The sequence below is a fragment of the Diceros bicornis genome, chromosome 17 (genome assembly GCF_020826845.1).
Source record: "Diceros bicornis minor isolate mBicDic1 chromosome 17, mDicBic1.mat.cur, whole genome shotgun sequence".
In the NCBI taxonomy this organism is placed as follows: domain Eukaryota; kingdom Metazoa; phylum Chordata; class Mammalia; order Perissodactyla; family Rhinocerotidae; genus Diceros; species Diceros bicornis.
Window position 1 is genome coordinate 11,914,479 of NC_080756.1, and position 17,180 is coordinate 11,931,658.

Genomic DNA, 17,180 nt, shown 5'->3' on the forward strand with positions numbered 1-17,180 from the left:
CCGAGTAAGAGCTCACCTCCCGATGTGCATAAAGAGCAAATTGTTATGGCTTTGGGAGAAGAAAAGTAGCTCTATTTGGGAGATCTATCTGCCAGGAGACTGAAACATATGCTCTCAGATCTCTCTTCCTCAATCCGGGGCTGGGGGCAAAATTTTTGGAATGAAAGGTAGGGTGGTCTGATGTTTGGAGACAGATGATCAGAGGCTAGGAGAAGTGAGTTAATTGATGATCTGCACAAGCACAATCAAGCTTCATGGCTCTTCATAGGACCCATGTGCACAAAATGGTATTGTTAGCATGATCTGCGAGTGGAGTTTTCAGCCCTTTGACATCAAACAGATCACTTATTCAGCAGTTGCACAGACCCTGTTGATGAGTTGGTGGTGTCAACTGGCCTGAACTGGACAAGGGGTCTCAGTTCCTGAAAAACCACTCTTAATTACTCTGTTGATAAGATGGAGTCAGTTGATCTGGTCCTAGAGGGCCCATGGTTACCAATTCTCCCTTTTTTTTGTTCATCTCTCAATCTTGAGAGAAAGGGAGTGATGACTGCTTTAGCTTCTTCCTGCTCATAAGGGGTGTTTCATCTCATTGAACCAGTCTCTTAGTAAGACGGTGATGCAGGTGGACTCCCAAAGTTAGGCCTATATTGTTTAAACTAGTAACCAGGTATTTAATAAGAAGCATTTCTAGAGAAGCAAAAAGAAAATCAAGGTTAATGGCTGGAGCAAATTATAAACCAGTTTCTGAGCCCCAGGAGCAGCCAGTCAAGGAGATTTCTAGATGTCAGGGTTAAAGTATCTTTTGTAGTTTGAAAGTCTCTGATGATGTCATTGGGTGTTCAGGTATCTTTCTGAGTGGCTTACAGAGCAAGAGGCATGAATCTTTCTTAAGTTTATATCAAGTTGTCCAGCTTCAATTTGCAGGGCCTCTGGAGAAAGAGTGTTTCAATTCTCAGTGATTCCAAATGAAAAATGATGGAAAAAATTGAAAATGTTAGTTTGGAGATTTATAGCCAGAATTCCTAGGAGACTAGAAGAATTCAGGATCCGGTCCAGTTTACAGATAGAAAACAAACACCTCAAAGACAATTAACAGAACTAGAATCTAAAATCCATGAATGTGTACTATAGTTTTTGTTGAAACATTGTTTTTCTCTCTAAAATCACCCTCATTTTTACCTAATATAGCCAAATTGAGACTCATTGGTTTGCAAAATAAGTCTAGTTTCAATAAACTTGGCCCAATTACTTACACAAATACAGCAAGAATAGCAATTGATCACATAGGCTCTTTTAAATCTGCTTTGCTGGAACTTTTCATAAGGAGTCTCAGATTGAACTTTAAAGGTCTCTCAAGGCCCGGAAAACCAAGCCAAAGACTCAACATCAGACTCTTCCTGCAATACCTACAGATTTGGGTGAATTCCTCTCTTCTCTTGAGGTTCCCCCAAATATCCTGAGCTTCTTTGCACCTGCCAGGGAAGTGACCTTCTTTATGCACCTGGTGAGTTTGCTGGGAGCTGTGTAAGCAAGTCACCAGGCCAATATTTCCCAGTGGCTTTATTCCGTAAAGTCAATCTTTGTTCCTGAAAGCTGTGTGGTCATATCTGAGTCCATGCATGTTTCTCTCAAATATAACATTCCAGTCAAAGCCTTGGTAATATAACCAACGTTTCCAACTGTGTCCTGCTATAAGGAGAACAGATTCTTATTGAACTTATACAAATAACTACTTTGCCATGAAAAAAAAAGAATACTCACACCTCAAGAGTTTCCAAATTCTGGTGAGATCAGGTAGGGAGTAAAAAATAACTGTTTCAATTCTACTTAGAAAGGTATAATTTAACCAAATTGCTCTAAGTCATAGCTTAAGAGAAAAGAGAGAAAGGTTTCCTTAAATCTGGAAAAATAAAACATTAAAGATTGGCAATATCTCAAAGGAAAAGTCAGCAAAATTATAATCATCCTCATCAGTTCATTCAGGCCCATGTGACCCATTCTTGATCTGATCTTCTGTTAGCAGTTTTATGTGGCCATCCATTTCTCTGTTAGAGTTCTGTAATTTCTTACCCAGCCCAGTTTTATAATCTGAAGGTTTATCAGAAACCTGCATTCTAGAGAAAGTTTCAGGGTCCTTTCTATGAGTCTCTCTGAAGATGAAATACATCTGCAAAAATATCAGAGTAACACAACAACTGTCTGCAAATGACAAAAGACTCAAAAATGTCAATTGACAGAGACACATGGCTATTTCTGTGATATACAACACTTTAAGATAATAACTAGAATTATGGCTGACAACCAGGACAGATCAGAATTTTAGGAATGTTATATAACATTGAAAACACTCATTTAAATAACATTCACCCACACAATATCACTTAAGAAGGTTTATCATCATTTATTTAACAATGCTTCCCATGTAATTTAACATACTAAATAAGCCTAATTAACTTACTATCTCCCTCTTTATAGAAAGAGAGGACAAATTCTTTGAGAAATCCCATGGCCCCATTGAATTCTGAAGAAGTTTGTCAAAAATATCAAAAGATTTTAAAGCACTTGGTCAAACAGGAAACAACGCTTGCTGTGGAACAATGCCTTGTTAACCAAAGTGACAACAGAAGATGTTAAAGACAAACATACAGAGTTAAAGAGTAAAAAAATCCCAAACCTTAAATTCTCTTAATAGAGAGATTTCAGCCTTTTAGAATTTAGGAAATTATTTTGACAAAACATAGATTTTCTCATTTTTAGGTAGACTTTTTCAAAGGTAAAGAAAAACCTTTTATAATGTATTCCTCAAGAGCAGACTAAAAGTTCAAGAAAATTATCCTTTTCAGAGAGAGAAAAAAACAAATTCTAATTTTGCACCAGCTTACTTTTGATACAAAACTCATTTACTTAATTAAATTCATTCTGATCTTAGCCAAGTGGACCACTCACAAAACTCTTTCCTCAGGGTTCCTCTTCCACAAACCTTCTATGACTTTTTTTACATTCAGAATTTGTCCCATGCCTTCTTTCTTCCCTCCTAGTACTTTAGGACAAATTTATCTTTCTTAACAAAACAAACAAAAATAATTCCATTCTTTATACATTCTTTACTGAAAACATGCATCTTACTTTCTTTGAATACAAAGATGTTTTCCTTATTAATTTTTAGTAGCTTTAATCACATATATTAGCTAGAATTCTTAACCCTTTCAGACCTTAATTTTTAGTAAAAACTAAGAAGTAAGCAATTATAAAATGTCTTTTACATTAGCATTCTTTGGCTTGGCAAATTTATAAATACTTTTCATAATTTCTAGAAACATGCTACTTCATAGTGTGATCTTTTCATAAAATACAAGACATGTTTACTAATAGACCCAAACATCTTTTAGTTTCTCTGTAATAAGAAGCCAAAAGTAGATAAACTGAGACAAGTTTAGCAATAATATTTCAGTATTTACTTTTATTTGAAAATGACCTAGATATTCAATGAATTTTTTTTATCATTTAATTTCACCTTGCAAAACTTCAAAGTTTCGAGGTACCAAAGAGATTTTGGGAATCGTTTTAAATACACATGCCAACATATAATTATTCTTAAAAAGTTTACCCCAAAACTTTTATCTTATATCTATTTAGTTTACCTGTTCCTAATAGTATTTAGAGTCCCTACCAAAACTTCATGAGACATTAGACAAAATCAGCTATCATTCTAAGCTATTATTTTTGGTGACAAATTTTGTAACAGTGACAACATAAGCTTATTTGACTAATAAAGACTCTATGTCTATATCATATCCAGTGTTGATAACTCTGAGGACATGTCTATTTCAACCAAACCAACAAACTTAATAAGCTTTCATTTACCAAAGACTAGTTTATATCATGTTAACTTGAGAGACATTTGGGTTAGTTGCTACTACATTTAGAAATAATCTATTTAAGCAATTACTTGAAGCAATCAAATAGAGCTCTTTTAGAAATTATATCTTCTGGAGGTAAGATATCATATATATATATATATAACATATGTATAGACACACATACACAAAGACTCCACAGCTATTGTCTTAAAATTACCACTATGAATCAGATATGGTATAATAAAGCTCACTAGTTATGAAAGAATAATTGAATCAAAATTTTAAGCTTTTTCTACTAATATTTGTGGATAAGACACCCAAGATACTAGTTTTTGGGCAAGGCTGCTCTATAGGCAGTTTTTCATTCCTTCTTTCCTTTTTTTTCTCTTTAGTCTTAGGAATTGGTGATGGGCTAGATAATAGTTCCCAGAGAAGCTTTTTGACATAAAGGAAATGGATGGAATCTGAACTGCCTCTAGAGTTGCATTTCCAGTTTTGCAAGGATTTTTTTTTTAAGCACAGTTGCTTTTCCTCAGAAATTGGGTTGTAACTTAAATGACATTATAGGTTGATCTATCTGTTCAACTACATCATTGCTAATTTGCTTCTTTACCTCTGGGTGCTTAGTTTTATTTTAACTTAGGGAAGAAGGCCTACAAAAATTCCTATCAGGTTCTGAATACCAGCTTCCAGTTTGGCCAAATTTCTAAGTGTAAGTTGCTAAATCCTTTCAACGATCTTGTCAGGTTTCAGCCTGGAAAAACAGTAACTATACCTGGCCGTATTGAACAATTCCAGTAATCTTTAACATAGCAGTTTCCCTGAAACTGTCTCAGAGTCTTGTTAACTCTGGAGGGGCTCATATTGGCCCTCCTTCAAAGGTAGATTATGGGGTGTCTGTAAAGCCATGAGCTAGTAGGCTTTTCTTTTAGGTGTCTTTTATAACTTAATTTTTTCTTTTTGCAACAAAACTTTCAATAAGGTTACTTTGGAATTTTGAAGTCTTTGCTTTTAAGTGCACTTTTAAATGATCTTATCTAACTGGAACGTTTCTTCTAATGGCCAATGCAATTCGCCTGAGTCTGTAAGCAGTTCGGTAGGACCCTTAGCCATAAAAAGGAGTGCAACCCATGTTTCTGTCTGACCATATCTGACCACAAAACTGGGTGCAACCACATTTTTGTCCAACATTATTTTTGGGACACCCAGCCTGACGATTATCAAGCCAAGCCCTCAGGACACGAAACAAGCTTGGTAAGATTTTACAGTTCTTTGCAAACACTTACACCTTCTGGAACCTTTAGATTTTGAGCAATCGTGCTGGAAGGTGGAACACCTGACTCTTTAAAGATTAAAGATTTCTTTGTTTCTTGGTTTGAAAGCACAAAAGGAGCCCAAAGTGGCCACTGTAATTTTAAATTGTCAGCCATTTACAGTTATTTCCATTTGAGGGGGCTCTTTCCAAGGTGGCCACAACAAACAAGGTAATTTCTAAAGGGTGTTTATTACAGTCACCAAGAAACTCAGTCCCCAAAACAGCCAATTCAGTTTAGACAAGCATTCACACATAATACAGTTCTACATATAACACAGACCAGAATACCAGCTACTTTGCCAGGAGTAGCTCAGAACCAGTGCCAGGAGCTATGCAGAAGCAGATTGCCAGGAGCAACTCAGAATCAGTGCCAGGAGCTGCTCAGAACTGGGAGGAGATTGGAATCAGTGCTTTGAGCCACTCAGGAGCAACTTCACGAGTGAGCCATTTATCCTGCCTCTAATTACTTTGTGGGGTTCAGGCCCAAGGTTTGGGACACAGCCCACCAGGATTCCCCAGGATACAAGCCAATCTTATATTTTAAGGGAATCAAACCCTAGAGGCAAGGTAAAGGACAGTCACTTCCTTAAAGTTACTCACCCAGAGCCCAGAGACGTCTTGATCCAGAAACTGTTTCTTCTCCCAAAAGAAAAAAAAAACACCTTGAGGCCTGGTGCACCACAGTGGGAAACAGGAATCTGATCAGCCAAGCCTCTAGACAAAACTGTCTAGGTGGCCGCTTGGTTGACAAAAAGACGCTGTACCTCACTGGGGGTTCTACAGCCTCAGGCAGGCAGTCACAGGACCTTGTCTCTTCTTGGTAGCAAAAATATATTGCAACTGAGCAAGGGCTCACCACCTGATGTGCATAAAGAGCCAATTATTGTGGCAACAACCTTTGGGAAAAGAAAAGTAGCTTTATTTGCGAGATGAATCTGCAAGGAGACAGGAGGCCTATGCTCTCAGTTCTGGCTCCTTGATCCAGGGCTTGGGGCAAAATTTACGGGATGAAAGGCAGGGCAGTCTGAAGTGTGGGGACAGATGACTGGAGGTAAGGAGAATTGAGGTAATTGATGACTTGCACAAGCACGGTCAAGCTTCATGTCTTCACAAAATAGTGGTGATAGCATGATCAGAGGGTGGAGTTTTCAGCCCTTTGACATCAAAAGTGTCATTTATCAGGCATTTGCACAGGCCCAGTTGATGCGTTGGTGGCCTAAACTGGCCTGAACTGGATAAGGGGTCTCAGTTCTTGAAAAACTACTCTTCTTTTTTTTTTTAAATAATTTTATTTATTTATTTTCCCCCCAAAGTCCCAGTAGATAGTTGTATGTCACAGCTGCACATCCTTCTAGTTGCTGTATGTGGGACGCGACCTCAGCATGGCTGGAGAAGCAGTGCGTCAGTGTGTGCCCGGGATCCGAACCCGGGCCGCCAGCAGCGGAGCGCGTGCACTTAACCGCTAAGCCACGGGGCCAGCCCTGAAAAACTACTCTTAATTACTGTGTTGATAAGATGGGGTCAGTTGAATGGGTACCGGAGGGCCCACGGTTACACCATCCGGTGGTCCCTGTTCAGGTCAGTCTTTTCTGCCTTTCCCGTTGTGTCTCAGTGGCCTGGGCTCTGGATGTGTACCTGGCATGGAAGGGGTGGGAGGAGCAGAGGGCAATGTACCCGGGCACCCAGGGGACAGCTGGGGTCAAGGCCTCTGGACTGAGTAAAAGAGTAACAACCCTTAGACCCGCTTTGCGTCAGTCCTTCCATTGAGCCCTTCCAGCAACTCAGTGAAGTCGCACTGCTGTGTGCCCACCCCCCTCCCTCTTCTCCTCTTTCTTTACCTCTGAGCTCAGACACTCCTTTGCTCTCCTGGACACGTTTCTGCCCCAGAGAATTACTGTATCAGGAGGAGACCTTTCCTTAAATTCCTTTGCATTCTCCGTCTAACCCTAGAGAGGCTGACAATGACTTAGATTTCAGAGGAGGGGATTCTGGGTGCTGAGTATGATGGGGAAACCCAGGCCCAGAAAGGGTGTTGATTGTAAATGTGTCTTGAATCAAGTGTGGCTTTCCACTAAGAACCTTCCTGAGGTCAGGAAGATCAAGCCCAGCATGTTGGCAGACAAGCAGAAACAGTGCTGAACCCTGAAGCTAGACCAGAGTGGCCTGTGCTAGTCAGTGTGTCACACGTGGACATGGACAGCAGATGGAGTGAGAGGCCTGGGGTAGCATTGCTGACAGTGAAGTGATGCTTTCTTTCTGGGCAGGATTTGGATTTTCAAGGGCCTATGTCAGCTCTTGCAAAAGTAGTCCAAAGGGCGGATAGGTAGAGAGAGAATAAAATGTTCCAGAAAAACAGTGATCAAGAGGGCAGTTGAAGACTTCATGCCAGAGATCCTGGAGGCCAGACTGCCAGCACAGCCTTCCTGATCGTGGAGGCCAGACTCTTCTGATCACAGTCTGTCTGTGTCTGTCCCTGCAAAGCCATGTGGCTGTACCTGGCAGTCCTGGTGGGCCTGTACTACCTCCTGCGCTGGTACCGGGAGAGGCAGGTGGTGAGCCACCTCCGAGACAAGTACGTCTTCATCACGGGCTGTGACTCGGGATTCGGAAACCAGCTGGCCAGGCAGCTGGACCTGCGAGGCTTGAGGGTGCTGGCCGCGTGTCTGACAGAAAAGGGTGCCGAGCAGCTGAGGGACCAGACGTCAGACAGGTTGGAGACGGTGATCCTGGATGTCACCAAGACAGAGAGCATTGCTGCAGCCACCCAGTGGGTGAAGGAGCACACGGGGGACAGAGGTACCACTCAGATTTCTCAAGTCTGTTTCTTTCCTCTCTGTGAAGGGAGACTCCTTGTCTGCCATGGAGAAGATTCTCGATGTGTTTTCCAGGACTTGAAGTCATAGTAGCTTTCTTTACTTCATCCAGCTTAGCAGCTGAACCTCTCCTCTTTCCACTGCCCCCATCTCCCGACTTGGAACTTCGGAGGTTTTGAAATAGTTTGCCTGATGAGAATTTGCCCTTCCCAAATTCCTGTCTATGGCGTCCCCTCTTCTCTTGGCAGAACTGCTGGCTTTCTTGATGCTGAGTGCCCCAGGGAGATCAGAGCGCACTCTCTGGAGGAAGAGTGGAGACGGGGCCCGAAGGCTTGTTGGGTGGCTGGGGCACGGTTGGAGCTGGGCTCCTGTTCTCAGCACTTTGACATGTTCTTGCTGGGGGCCCATAACCCTCCCACCAGGGAGTCACTGTCACCCATTTTCAGATGACAACACTGAGCTTTCAGGACTTGCTAAGGAAGGTCACATAACTAGCACGAGGTCGCTTTCTGTCTCCCTCTCTCTTTTTTTTTTCCAAACTACAAGTGCACTGTCTTATTATGGGGGAAGAAAAGAACATTAATTTCTTTTACCCAAGTATAATTGTAAAACATGACCATTGTGGAAAACACAGAAACGTACAGGATCAAATCCAAACTCATCTACAATCTCACCACCAGGGACAAGTCCTGGGAACCTTTTGACGTAGGTGGTATATTTTGCACAGGGTTTGTATCCAATTCTTTTCATTGAGAGAACACAGCATTTTACAACATAATGGAAATTTCTCCAAAACCCTAAATTGTAATGATTGTGTATATTCTATCCTTTTGAGTAGCATTACATACTAAAACAGTACCTCAAGGTATGATATGAAATTGTATCTTACATTTTTTTTATCATACTCAACATAAATCATGTCTTGATAAACTTCTTTTTACCCCAATCACTCCGTATAACCTAGTATATTGATTGGGTTCTTAGAAGTATCATGTCTGGTGTGAGGGTATCCATTCCTAGAAGGGCGGGCCTGTTTCTGAGCAGAGGAGGGACTCAACTCTCTGGGTCAATACTTGTGCTACCCCCTGCCCCACTCCCCCGAATCCCTGCTCCTGCTGCCCTGAGGGCTGTTGCTGGAACTTTTTATTTTCCATCCTCAGAATTATGTCCTTGAATCTTGCAGACAGGTTTCCATGAAGCTGCGTGAACTGTGGGCCTAAAGGGATGGGGTGAGTGTGCTCTCCTGTGTGGGTGGGAGGAGAGGGGGACATGTTCTGGTGCAGAGGGTGAAGTCTGTGCAGGGAGGGTGGGGGTGAGACAGACTTGCCTCCCCTCAAAGCCTGTCCCTTGGAATTGATCCTCCAGATCCTACAGGAACCTTGCTCACTGTTGATGCAGGTGTTTCAAGGCCAGTCCCTGAGGTCTCTCCCCACCTGTCCTCACATTCCCCCAACCTGGGGTTTCAGGTTTGCTTTACGCAACTGACCCCTACCCAGATATTAGCCACCTTTTCTTCGTTTGTCTATTATCTTATCTTTTCCTTCCTCTCCCTCGCTCTTCCTCATTCTCTCTGCGTGTCTGTCTCCTTCCCCCGTAGATAGTTGTTGAGCACTCACTCAAGAGGCTGTCCAGGAAATCTGACAATGTAGGTGAACATTTATAACATCTGCAGGACAACATTGATGTGTGAAACCCAAAACATTACTGTCTGTGTTCCGGATATCGACACACTAGATTCCTCCACATCAGTCCCTGCCTTCACCAAACGTGGGGGGATGGCCCAGTGTGCACCAGGCAGTGGCTGGGCCTGAAGAATAAATCAGGAGGAAGGCACACTTTCTGTCCTCCAGCAGCTCACAGGGTCTGCACCCCCCTAGACCCTGCCGGCTGTGTGTTGTTATCTGTTCCACCCACTCCCCACCCAACCTCTCTCAGAATGTCCTCATTCTGAGAGTGGAACCACAGCTGTGTTCTCACCCACGGGCACAACGCAGTATTGTTCTCTCTCCCCTCACTGTCCCCAGGACTGTGGGGCCTGGTGAATAACGCTGGCATCTTCATGCCCACGGCACCCAACGAGTGGCTGACCAAACAGGACTTCATGAAGATTCTCAACGTGAACCTACTGGGGATGATCGAGGTGACCCTGAGCCTGCTGCCGCTAGTGAGGAGGGCACGGGGCCGCGTGGTCAACGTCTCCAGCGTCTTGGGCCGGGTGTCCTTTCTTGGTGGGGGCTACTGCATCTCCAAGTATGGCGTCGAGGCATTCTCAGACTCCCTCAGGTATTGACCTGCGACCCAGGCCCTCCCTCAGTCCTCCTCCTTCTGTGCTTCCAGGAAAGCCTTTTCAGAGGCTCTTCCTTCCAGATCCCTCTCTCTTGCTTTGTGCCAAGCATTCCTTGGGGAGCACTTTTTTTATGTTCTGGGTGTTGGGATGGACCCCAGGCCTAACAGAGTTTGATTGAACATATTCCTGCCCTGGAGGAGGACCCACAGTCAGAAAGTGTCCGAGGCAGAATTGGACATGGGATAATGTGGCTGCAGTGCCCACGTCCATAACTCCTGTGACATTCAGCTTCAGGGAGCCCCTGAGGTAGGGGTAGAGCATTTGTGTCAATTCAACATATATTTTTGGCACCTCTGAGAGTGCACATTAAATGTGTCTAAGGAGAATGGTATTTGGTCCTTGACTTAACAAGTCTGACCTCTGAGAAAGGGACAAGAGATACAGAAATGTTGTGGCCATCTCTCATGGCGATCGTGACGAAGTAAGCCATAATGGCTGTGGTGGCAGAGAAATGAGGGAAGGAACCTGGAGAGGGGTCTGAGCTGAGGATTGAAGAACTGAACCTGGTAACCTGGCAACCTGACAAATAATGTGGGAAGGCTTCCTGGATGAAGGAATGAGGTCAGACAAGCCCAGGGTGAGTAATGGTTGAGTGCCTATGCTGCAGGGTCCTCCAGGGTAAAGGACAAGGTCCAGGATGGCAGGAGGGATGTGGGGCAGGTGGGCATGGGTGGGCTCATGTAGGGTCATGGGCCCTGGACGGGCTGTAGACCTTCATACTGTTGGCAGTGGAGCCCCATGGAAGGGATTTAATCAGGGGAGCTACTTTGTCAAATCAGCATCTAGAGAACCCACTGGCTGCAGGGCAGAGGATGGCTCTGAATGTGGGAGAGTTGAGACTGCAGGCAGAGAGATACTCCTTAGGGGACAGATGGCCTGGCAGTTGACTAGAGCAGGAGAGGGTAGAGAGAGGATTGAGGAGGGTGGAGGATGTAGGATGGGCAGTGTCTGGAGGTGGATTGGATGTGAGGGGACACCGGAGGAGAGAGCGCTTAAGTGGTGCCTTGTAGCAGAGTAGGTAGGATTTAGAGCTAAGAAGCACATGCATGTGAAATATGTGTAAAAATGTATAAACCTTACGCAGAGACTATGCCATCATCATAATTTTTCTCCTCCTGGCCACTGCCCTTTGAAACCCCCCAAGCTTTTGAGTTTATGTCACCCCAATCCTGTGTTGGACTCATATCATTCCTGTTTGCTTGTTTGTTTGCTGTATTTTGTCTTCCAAGGCCTCTGAAGTCATTGTCCCTCTGTCCGTCTGCCTTGCAGGAGGGAGCTCTCCCACTTTGGGGTGAAGGTGGCTATTATCGAGCCTGGTTCCTTCATGACACCCATGACGATGAATGAGAGGATTTCTCAGGGCTTCCAGGAGGCATGGGATCGAGCCAGCCCAGATGTCAAGGAGATCTATGGAGAGAAGTTCCCGGCATCCCGTGAGTGAACTGTGGACCCTGGGGAGAGAAGCAAACCATTGTCTGGAAGCCTGGGTCCATCACTAGCCCCTCCTCAGGTCTCAGGTCCATGCTCCCAGTTCTGACTCAGCCACATAATGGGGACATTTAGCTTCATTCCATGGTCCTGTGAGGTCAACTGGTAACCTGAGGAACAGACCCTGGCTTATTAGACCTGGAGACCACTGTCTCATCTAAACTCTTCATTATGTTGAGGAGGAAATGGAAGGCAGAGAGGGAAGACACTCATGGCCTCACGGCAAGCCGGCATCAGAGCAGCTGGTTTTCAGGTGCCGAGATTTCTAGTGTTTGTAGAGACCTCCAGTTTGTGTAGTGCACATACAGCCATTAGTTGTTTAATGATGGAGGTAGGTTCTGAGAAATGTGTTGTTAGGCCCTTTTGTTGTTGTGTGAACATAATAGAGTGTACTTATACAATCCTAGATAGTGTAGCCTACTACACACCTAGGCTATATGGTACTAATCTTATGGGACCACTGTCGTAAATGCAGTCCGTTGTTTCACGAGAAGGTGGTTATGCGGAACATGACTGTATTCCCAGGAATAGAGTCAGAGTGGCTTCGTGTGGAGAGTGTGACTGGGGTAAGAGTTGGGACTTGCTCCAACGACGTCCATGGATTCCACTTGGAGCATGCCATTGGGGGCCAGGAATTTTTAGAAACTTTTCTCTTAAACTGATCCCAAAGCAGCTTGATTGGGAATTGAGAATTTATTTGGATGGTGTTTCCTTCTTGACAGTCACCAAATCAATTGAAATTTTGAAGCCAAAGTGGCCTCAGAATGTGTCGTTGGTGACGGACTGCATGGAACATGCCCTGACCTCTTGCCACCCCCGCACCCGATACTCAGCTGGCTGGGACACCAAGCTCTTCTACCTCCCAATGAGCTACATGCCTTCCCTCCTGGTGGACCTCATGATCTACTGGAGCTCCCCAAGGCCCGCCAAGGCCCTGTAGCCGAAGATTGGGGTGCATGGTAGGGTGGAGTTGGGTACTGTGTGAGGGAGGGATGCCTCAGGGAAAGGGAAATAGAGTGGTGAGAGGGGCTCTCATGTCACCAGGGACATTCATCTCACCTCACTCCTTACCTCCTCCCCAGACTTCTCCTGGGGCATCACTCAGTAATCTGGGGATATTAGGAGGAAGAAAGCAAATTTTTACAGCTGAGGAACAGGGACCCAACAGCACACGTCTTCCTCTGATCCTTGAGAGGCCTCTCAAGGCTCTGAGCCTCATGGCCCTTCTGCCACCCTGAGGAACCCACACTTCTGGGAGGGTGTGAGCAGCTGAGCTCATCCCCACCTGAGCCTGCTCTGCCTCTGTCCTCCTCCTCAGTTGGCCCTGGCCAGTCTCCTGCCTACCACAGAGGATGGAAATGACCTGGAGAAGGTGAAGGCCCCTCTCCCCTGAAGATATCTGTGGACAGCAACCACCAGCCTGACCCATCAGTCTCAGGTCCATCTCAGCTGACCTTTACTGGAAGGAAGTGTCCTCAGTAGGGTTCCTGACAGAGGGCACAGAAACCAATGTTTGATTTGTCTTGAATCCATGGATTTCCATTCCTTATTTTTGCCTTAAAATAAAGTTGAAAAGTTTACCCAGGCCCAGTGTTTGGATCCATGGCTTTGGGGAGCAGTGTGTTTGGGTCTATGAGAGGAAGTGTCAGTTGCTTTTGGAGGTCAAGGGAAGAATGGGATGACCTGAAGAGGGATTGGAGAGAGAAGTTAGGTCACTCCCTTCCTTCCACAGAAGTGAGGGGCTAATGGTTCCTTTCCAGGACATATCAGGTATCGTGGGGTCACAGGATAGACATCAGGATGGACAACCAAAGAGAGGTGGCTAAGGGGCTGGCAGGCCCCCGACTCTTCCCTGGGGACATCAAGCCTCTCCCCTCAGCAGCAATCTCTCTCCATCTGTCCCCTCCTTTAGAGTTACCACCCTCCATCTTCTGCCATCCACAAGTTTCCCAGCCCAGAGCCCCTCCCCACAGCCTCCAGTGGAGGAGAAAAAAAGTCACTTCTGGATCCCAGTCTTTCACTTTCTGCTAAGCATTGTTGAGCCCCACTGTGTGCTGGGCAAGAATTCCCTCAATTGCCCAGTGTTTCCTGAGGCCCCGCCTCTCTCTGTCTCCACTGTTCAGATTATGATCTGAGTAGGGACTCCACAGAGAAGGCATTTGAGAAATTGATACAGACCTCTGGGCTGAGTACAAATTGGAGTTGTCAGTGTCTTAGTTTTCCTCCTGTAGTTTTCAATCGAGGATATAGAGCCTTTGGGGGCCCTGATGTTGTAGAACAATGTCAGCACTCTTCATGAATCAGAAAATGAGGTCAGATAGTGCCGGGTCCCTCATCCTCAAATGTGTAGTGAGCACTTGGTGTCAGACAAGGGACTGCTGAAGACCCAACGATGACCAAGAGGATCCGCAAGGATCTGCAAGTCCTTCAAAGCTCTGGTGTCAGTCTACTCAAGGTCATTCCATGTCCCCCACGCCAATACAAAGCAAGAGCATCATGCTTTATCAGAAGTCTCCAGATTTTCATAACATTATTTATATCCACACACACCAAACAAACGGAAATAAAATAAGGGATAGCTCATTCACTTTCTAGCCTGGAGGGTATGTGTTCAGGAAGTTTGGACTCACCCCTGGGAGTCCTCTCTGGAGTGTCAGAGAACTGTGAAGATACAAACCTCTGGTCCTCCATGCTGGGCTCTACATGGGGGGCAGGGCTGCCTCGAGAGGAGTCCTATGGCCCAAAGTGAAGTCCAGTGCAAATGAGCCCAAGTCCTCACGCTAGACCCTCAGCAGATCCCCCTCCTACTCCTTCCAGGCTTCTTTCCTTGCGGAGGGAACCAGGGCCAGTCTGATGGAACTGTACAGGGGGTGACACCCGTGCCATGAGAGTCCACAGGGGTGTCCCAAGGACGCTGCCCTCCCCAAGGACGCTGCCCTCACTCCTTCTTCATTTGGCTGTCCTGGCCTTTTCTGAGTGGTACAGGGTCAATGACTCCCCACCAGAGACTCTGGCGCCCTCCCACCGCCAGATCTTTAGCATGCGAAGGCAGGGATGTGTCTCTACATTTTTGGCCCCCCACTCCAGGTGGTCGGGACGGAATACCTGTAAGGCCGGAACCACACTTGCACACCTCACTCTTGGCCCTTTCGTTCTTCCCTTGTTCGTTACCTTCGCCTTCCCATCTTCCGAAGACGCATACTGGATGGAGAAAGGGGAGTGGGTGGGTGCAGGACGCCCTGACTTTGGACGGAGCTCTCAGCTGAGACTCTGCAGGGCGACACCAGGGGGCGCGCGCCTTAGCTCCGGTGCGCACCTGGCTCACAGGTGCTGTCCTGGGACCGGGCCCAGCCGCCCCTCGCCAGGCCGCGGGAGGCGATCTCAGCATCGCGACATCTCGGGCAGGATCTCAGCGCAGAGATTGGCGGCGGTGAGTCTCCCTCCCAGGGGCGCCTCTGAAGGATTTCTCGTTTGGCGCCTGCAGCTCCCAGGTGAGTGAGTGTCACCCAGGCTCCTTTCGTCCCTCTCTGCTCTCTCCTGAACTTCCTGATTGTTCCGACCTGGAATGGACTCTGAAAATCCTGGTTCATCCGCAGTGCCAAGGGTCATCTCACTTGCAGGATGCACAAGAGTGAAGCAGCAGGTGTGAGGGCTCAGGATGTCTCTGCTGCGTGGCCCCTTGTGAGTTTATAGTTGAAGGAATTTCTGGTCACTGAGAAAAAAGTCTCTACCTCCTTCCAAGAAACCGTGACCTTATCCCTTAGCAGGGTTTGGTGCCTGGTTAGTATTTGCATGTCGCCTTGGCCCCCTGAGAGTTTCCAGTGCTCCTTCCTTCCTCCTCGCCTTCATCCTCCCCCAGCCTTTGGGAAGCCCTTGGAAGAGGGTCCTGGTTGTTACCCTAGGAAGCAGGGAAAGGCTGGTTCTGCTGGACCAGCCTTTGCCAGGCTGCTGCCACCTCCCACCTTGAGAGACAAGAACTTTCAGGACGATAGTCAACTCCCTGCACAAAACGGTTAGAACTGAAGGTGAATCTGTGCCCTTGTGTGTCTTTTTTGTCTGCAGCGGTGAGTCCAGGGACATTTGAGCCTCTGGCTTCTGCAGGGAAGCTTCTCCTTTGCAGGGAAGCCTCTCCTTTGCCCTCCCAGGGCCTCTCCTCTTTCCTTACTTACCAGTCAGAGCTGTGATAAATGTGGACAGTGAGGGAGACGCCCAGAGCAGGGACACTGATTCCTGTCCCTGCCCCTCTCACCAGCTCCATTCTCCCGGCTTTTCCACCTCCTTTTATGAAATGGTGCTCTTCCCTTCACCGTGAAGCCCCTCCAGAGACAGCTGTTGTGGGGTCCTGTCTCTAGTCCTTTCTTTAGTCTCCTGAGGAGGCAGCTTCCTCCTCCTCTCCATCATCACCTGAGACAAACTGAACAACCTTCTTTCTAGTTTTGGGGGTTTACAGCCCTCCGTTTGGGTGAGGGTAGGGCACCCCGATGTTACCAAGTAAGAGCTCACCTCCGGATGTTACCAAGTAAGAGCTCACCTCCCGATGTGCATAAAGAGCCAATTATTATGGCATCAGCCTTTGGGAAAAGAAAAGTAGCTTTATTTGGGAGATTGATCTGTAAGGAGGCTGGAAACATATGCTCTCAGGTCTGTCTTATTCGATCCAGAGCTTGGGGCAAAATTTCTGAGATGAAAGGTAGGGTGGTCTGATGTTTGGAGACAGATCATCGGAGGTAGGAAGAAGTAAGTTAATTGATGATCTGTGCAAGCACAGTCAAGCTTCATGGCTCTTCATAGGACCCATGTCCACAAAATAGTCTTGTTAGCATGATCTGACAGTGGAATTTTCACCCACTTGACATCAAATGGTTCACTAACTGGGCATTTGCACAGGCCCTGTTGATGAGTTGGTGGTCTCGACTGACCTGAACTGGACAAGGGATCTCAGTTCCTGAAAAACCACTCTTAATTACTCTGTTGATAAGATGAGGTCAATTGAACTGGCTCTAGAGGGCCCATGGTTACCAATTCTCCCTTTTCATTGTTCATTCCTCAATGTTGAGAAAATGGGGTGACAACTGCTATAGTTGCTTCCTGCTGATAAGGGGCATAGGATGTTTCATCTCATTGAACCAGTCTCTTAGTAAGACGGTGATGCAGATGGGCTCCCAAAGTTAGGCCTATATTGTTTAAATTAGTAACCAGGTATTTAATAAGAAGCATTTCTAGAGAAGCAAAAAGAAAATCAAGGTTAATGGCTGGAGCAAATTATAAACCAGTTTCTGAGCCCCAGGAGCAGCCAGTCAAGGAGATTTCTAGATGTCAGGGTTGAAGTATCTTTTGTAGTTTGAAAGTCTCTG

The 17,180-nt window shown here is 46.0% G+C and overlaps 1 protein-coding gene across 1 annotated transcript; it reads left to right on the forward strand.

Annotated features, from left to right (window-relative positions):
* Positions 1–7,656: 7,656 nt before the first annotated feature.
* Positions 7,657–13,235, forward strand: LOC131415903 (retinol dehydrogenase 16-like). Its single transcript, XM_058557875.1, has 5 exons — positions 7,657–7,974; positions 10,016–10,274; positions 11,608–11,771; positions 12,549–12,785; positions 13,178–13,235. Exons 1-4 carry the CDS (start codon positions 7,662–7,664, stop codon positions 12,764–12,766), a joined length of 954 nt encoding a protein of 317 aa, XP_058413858.1. The 5' UTR covers positions 7,657–7,661; the 3' UTR covers positions 12,767–12,785; positions 13,178–13,235.
* Positions 13,236–17,180: the final 3,945 nt, after the last annotated feature.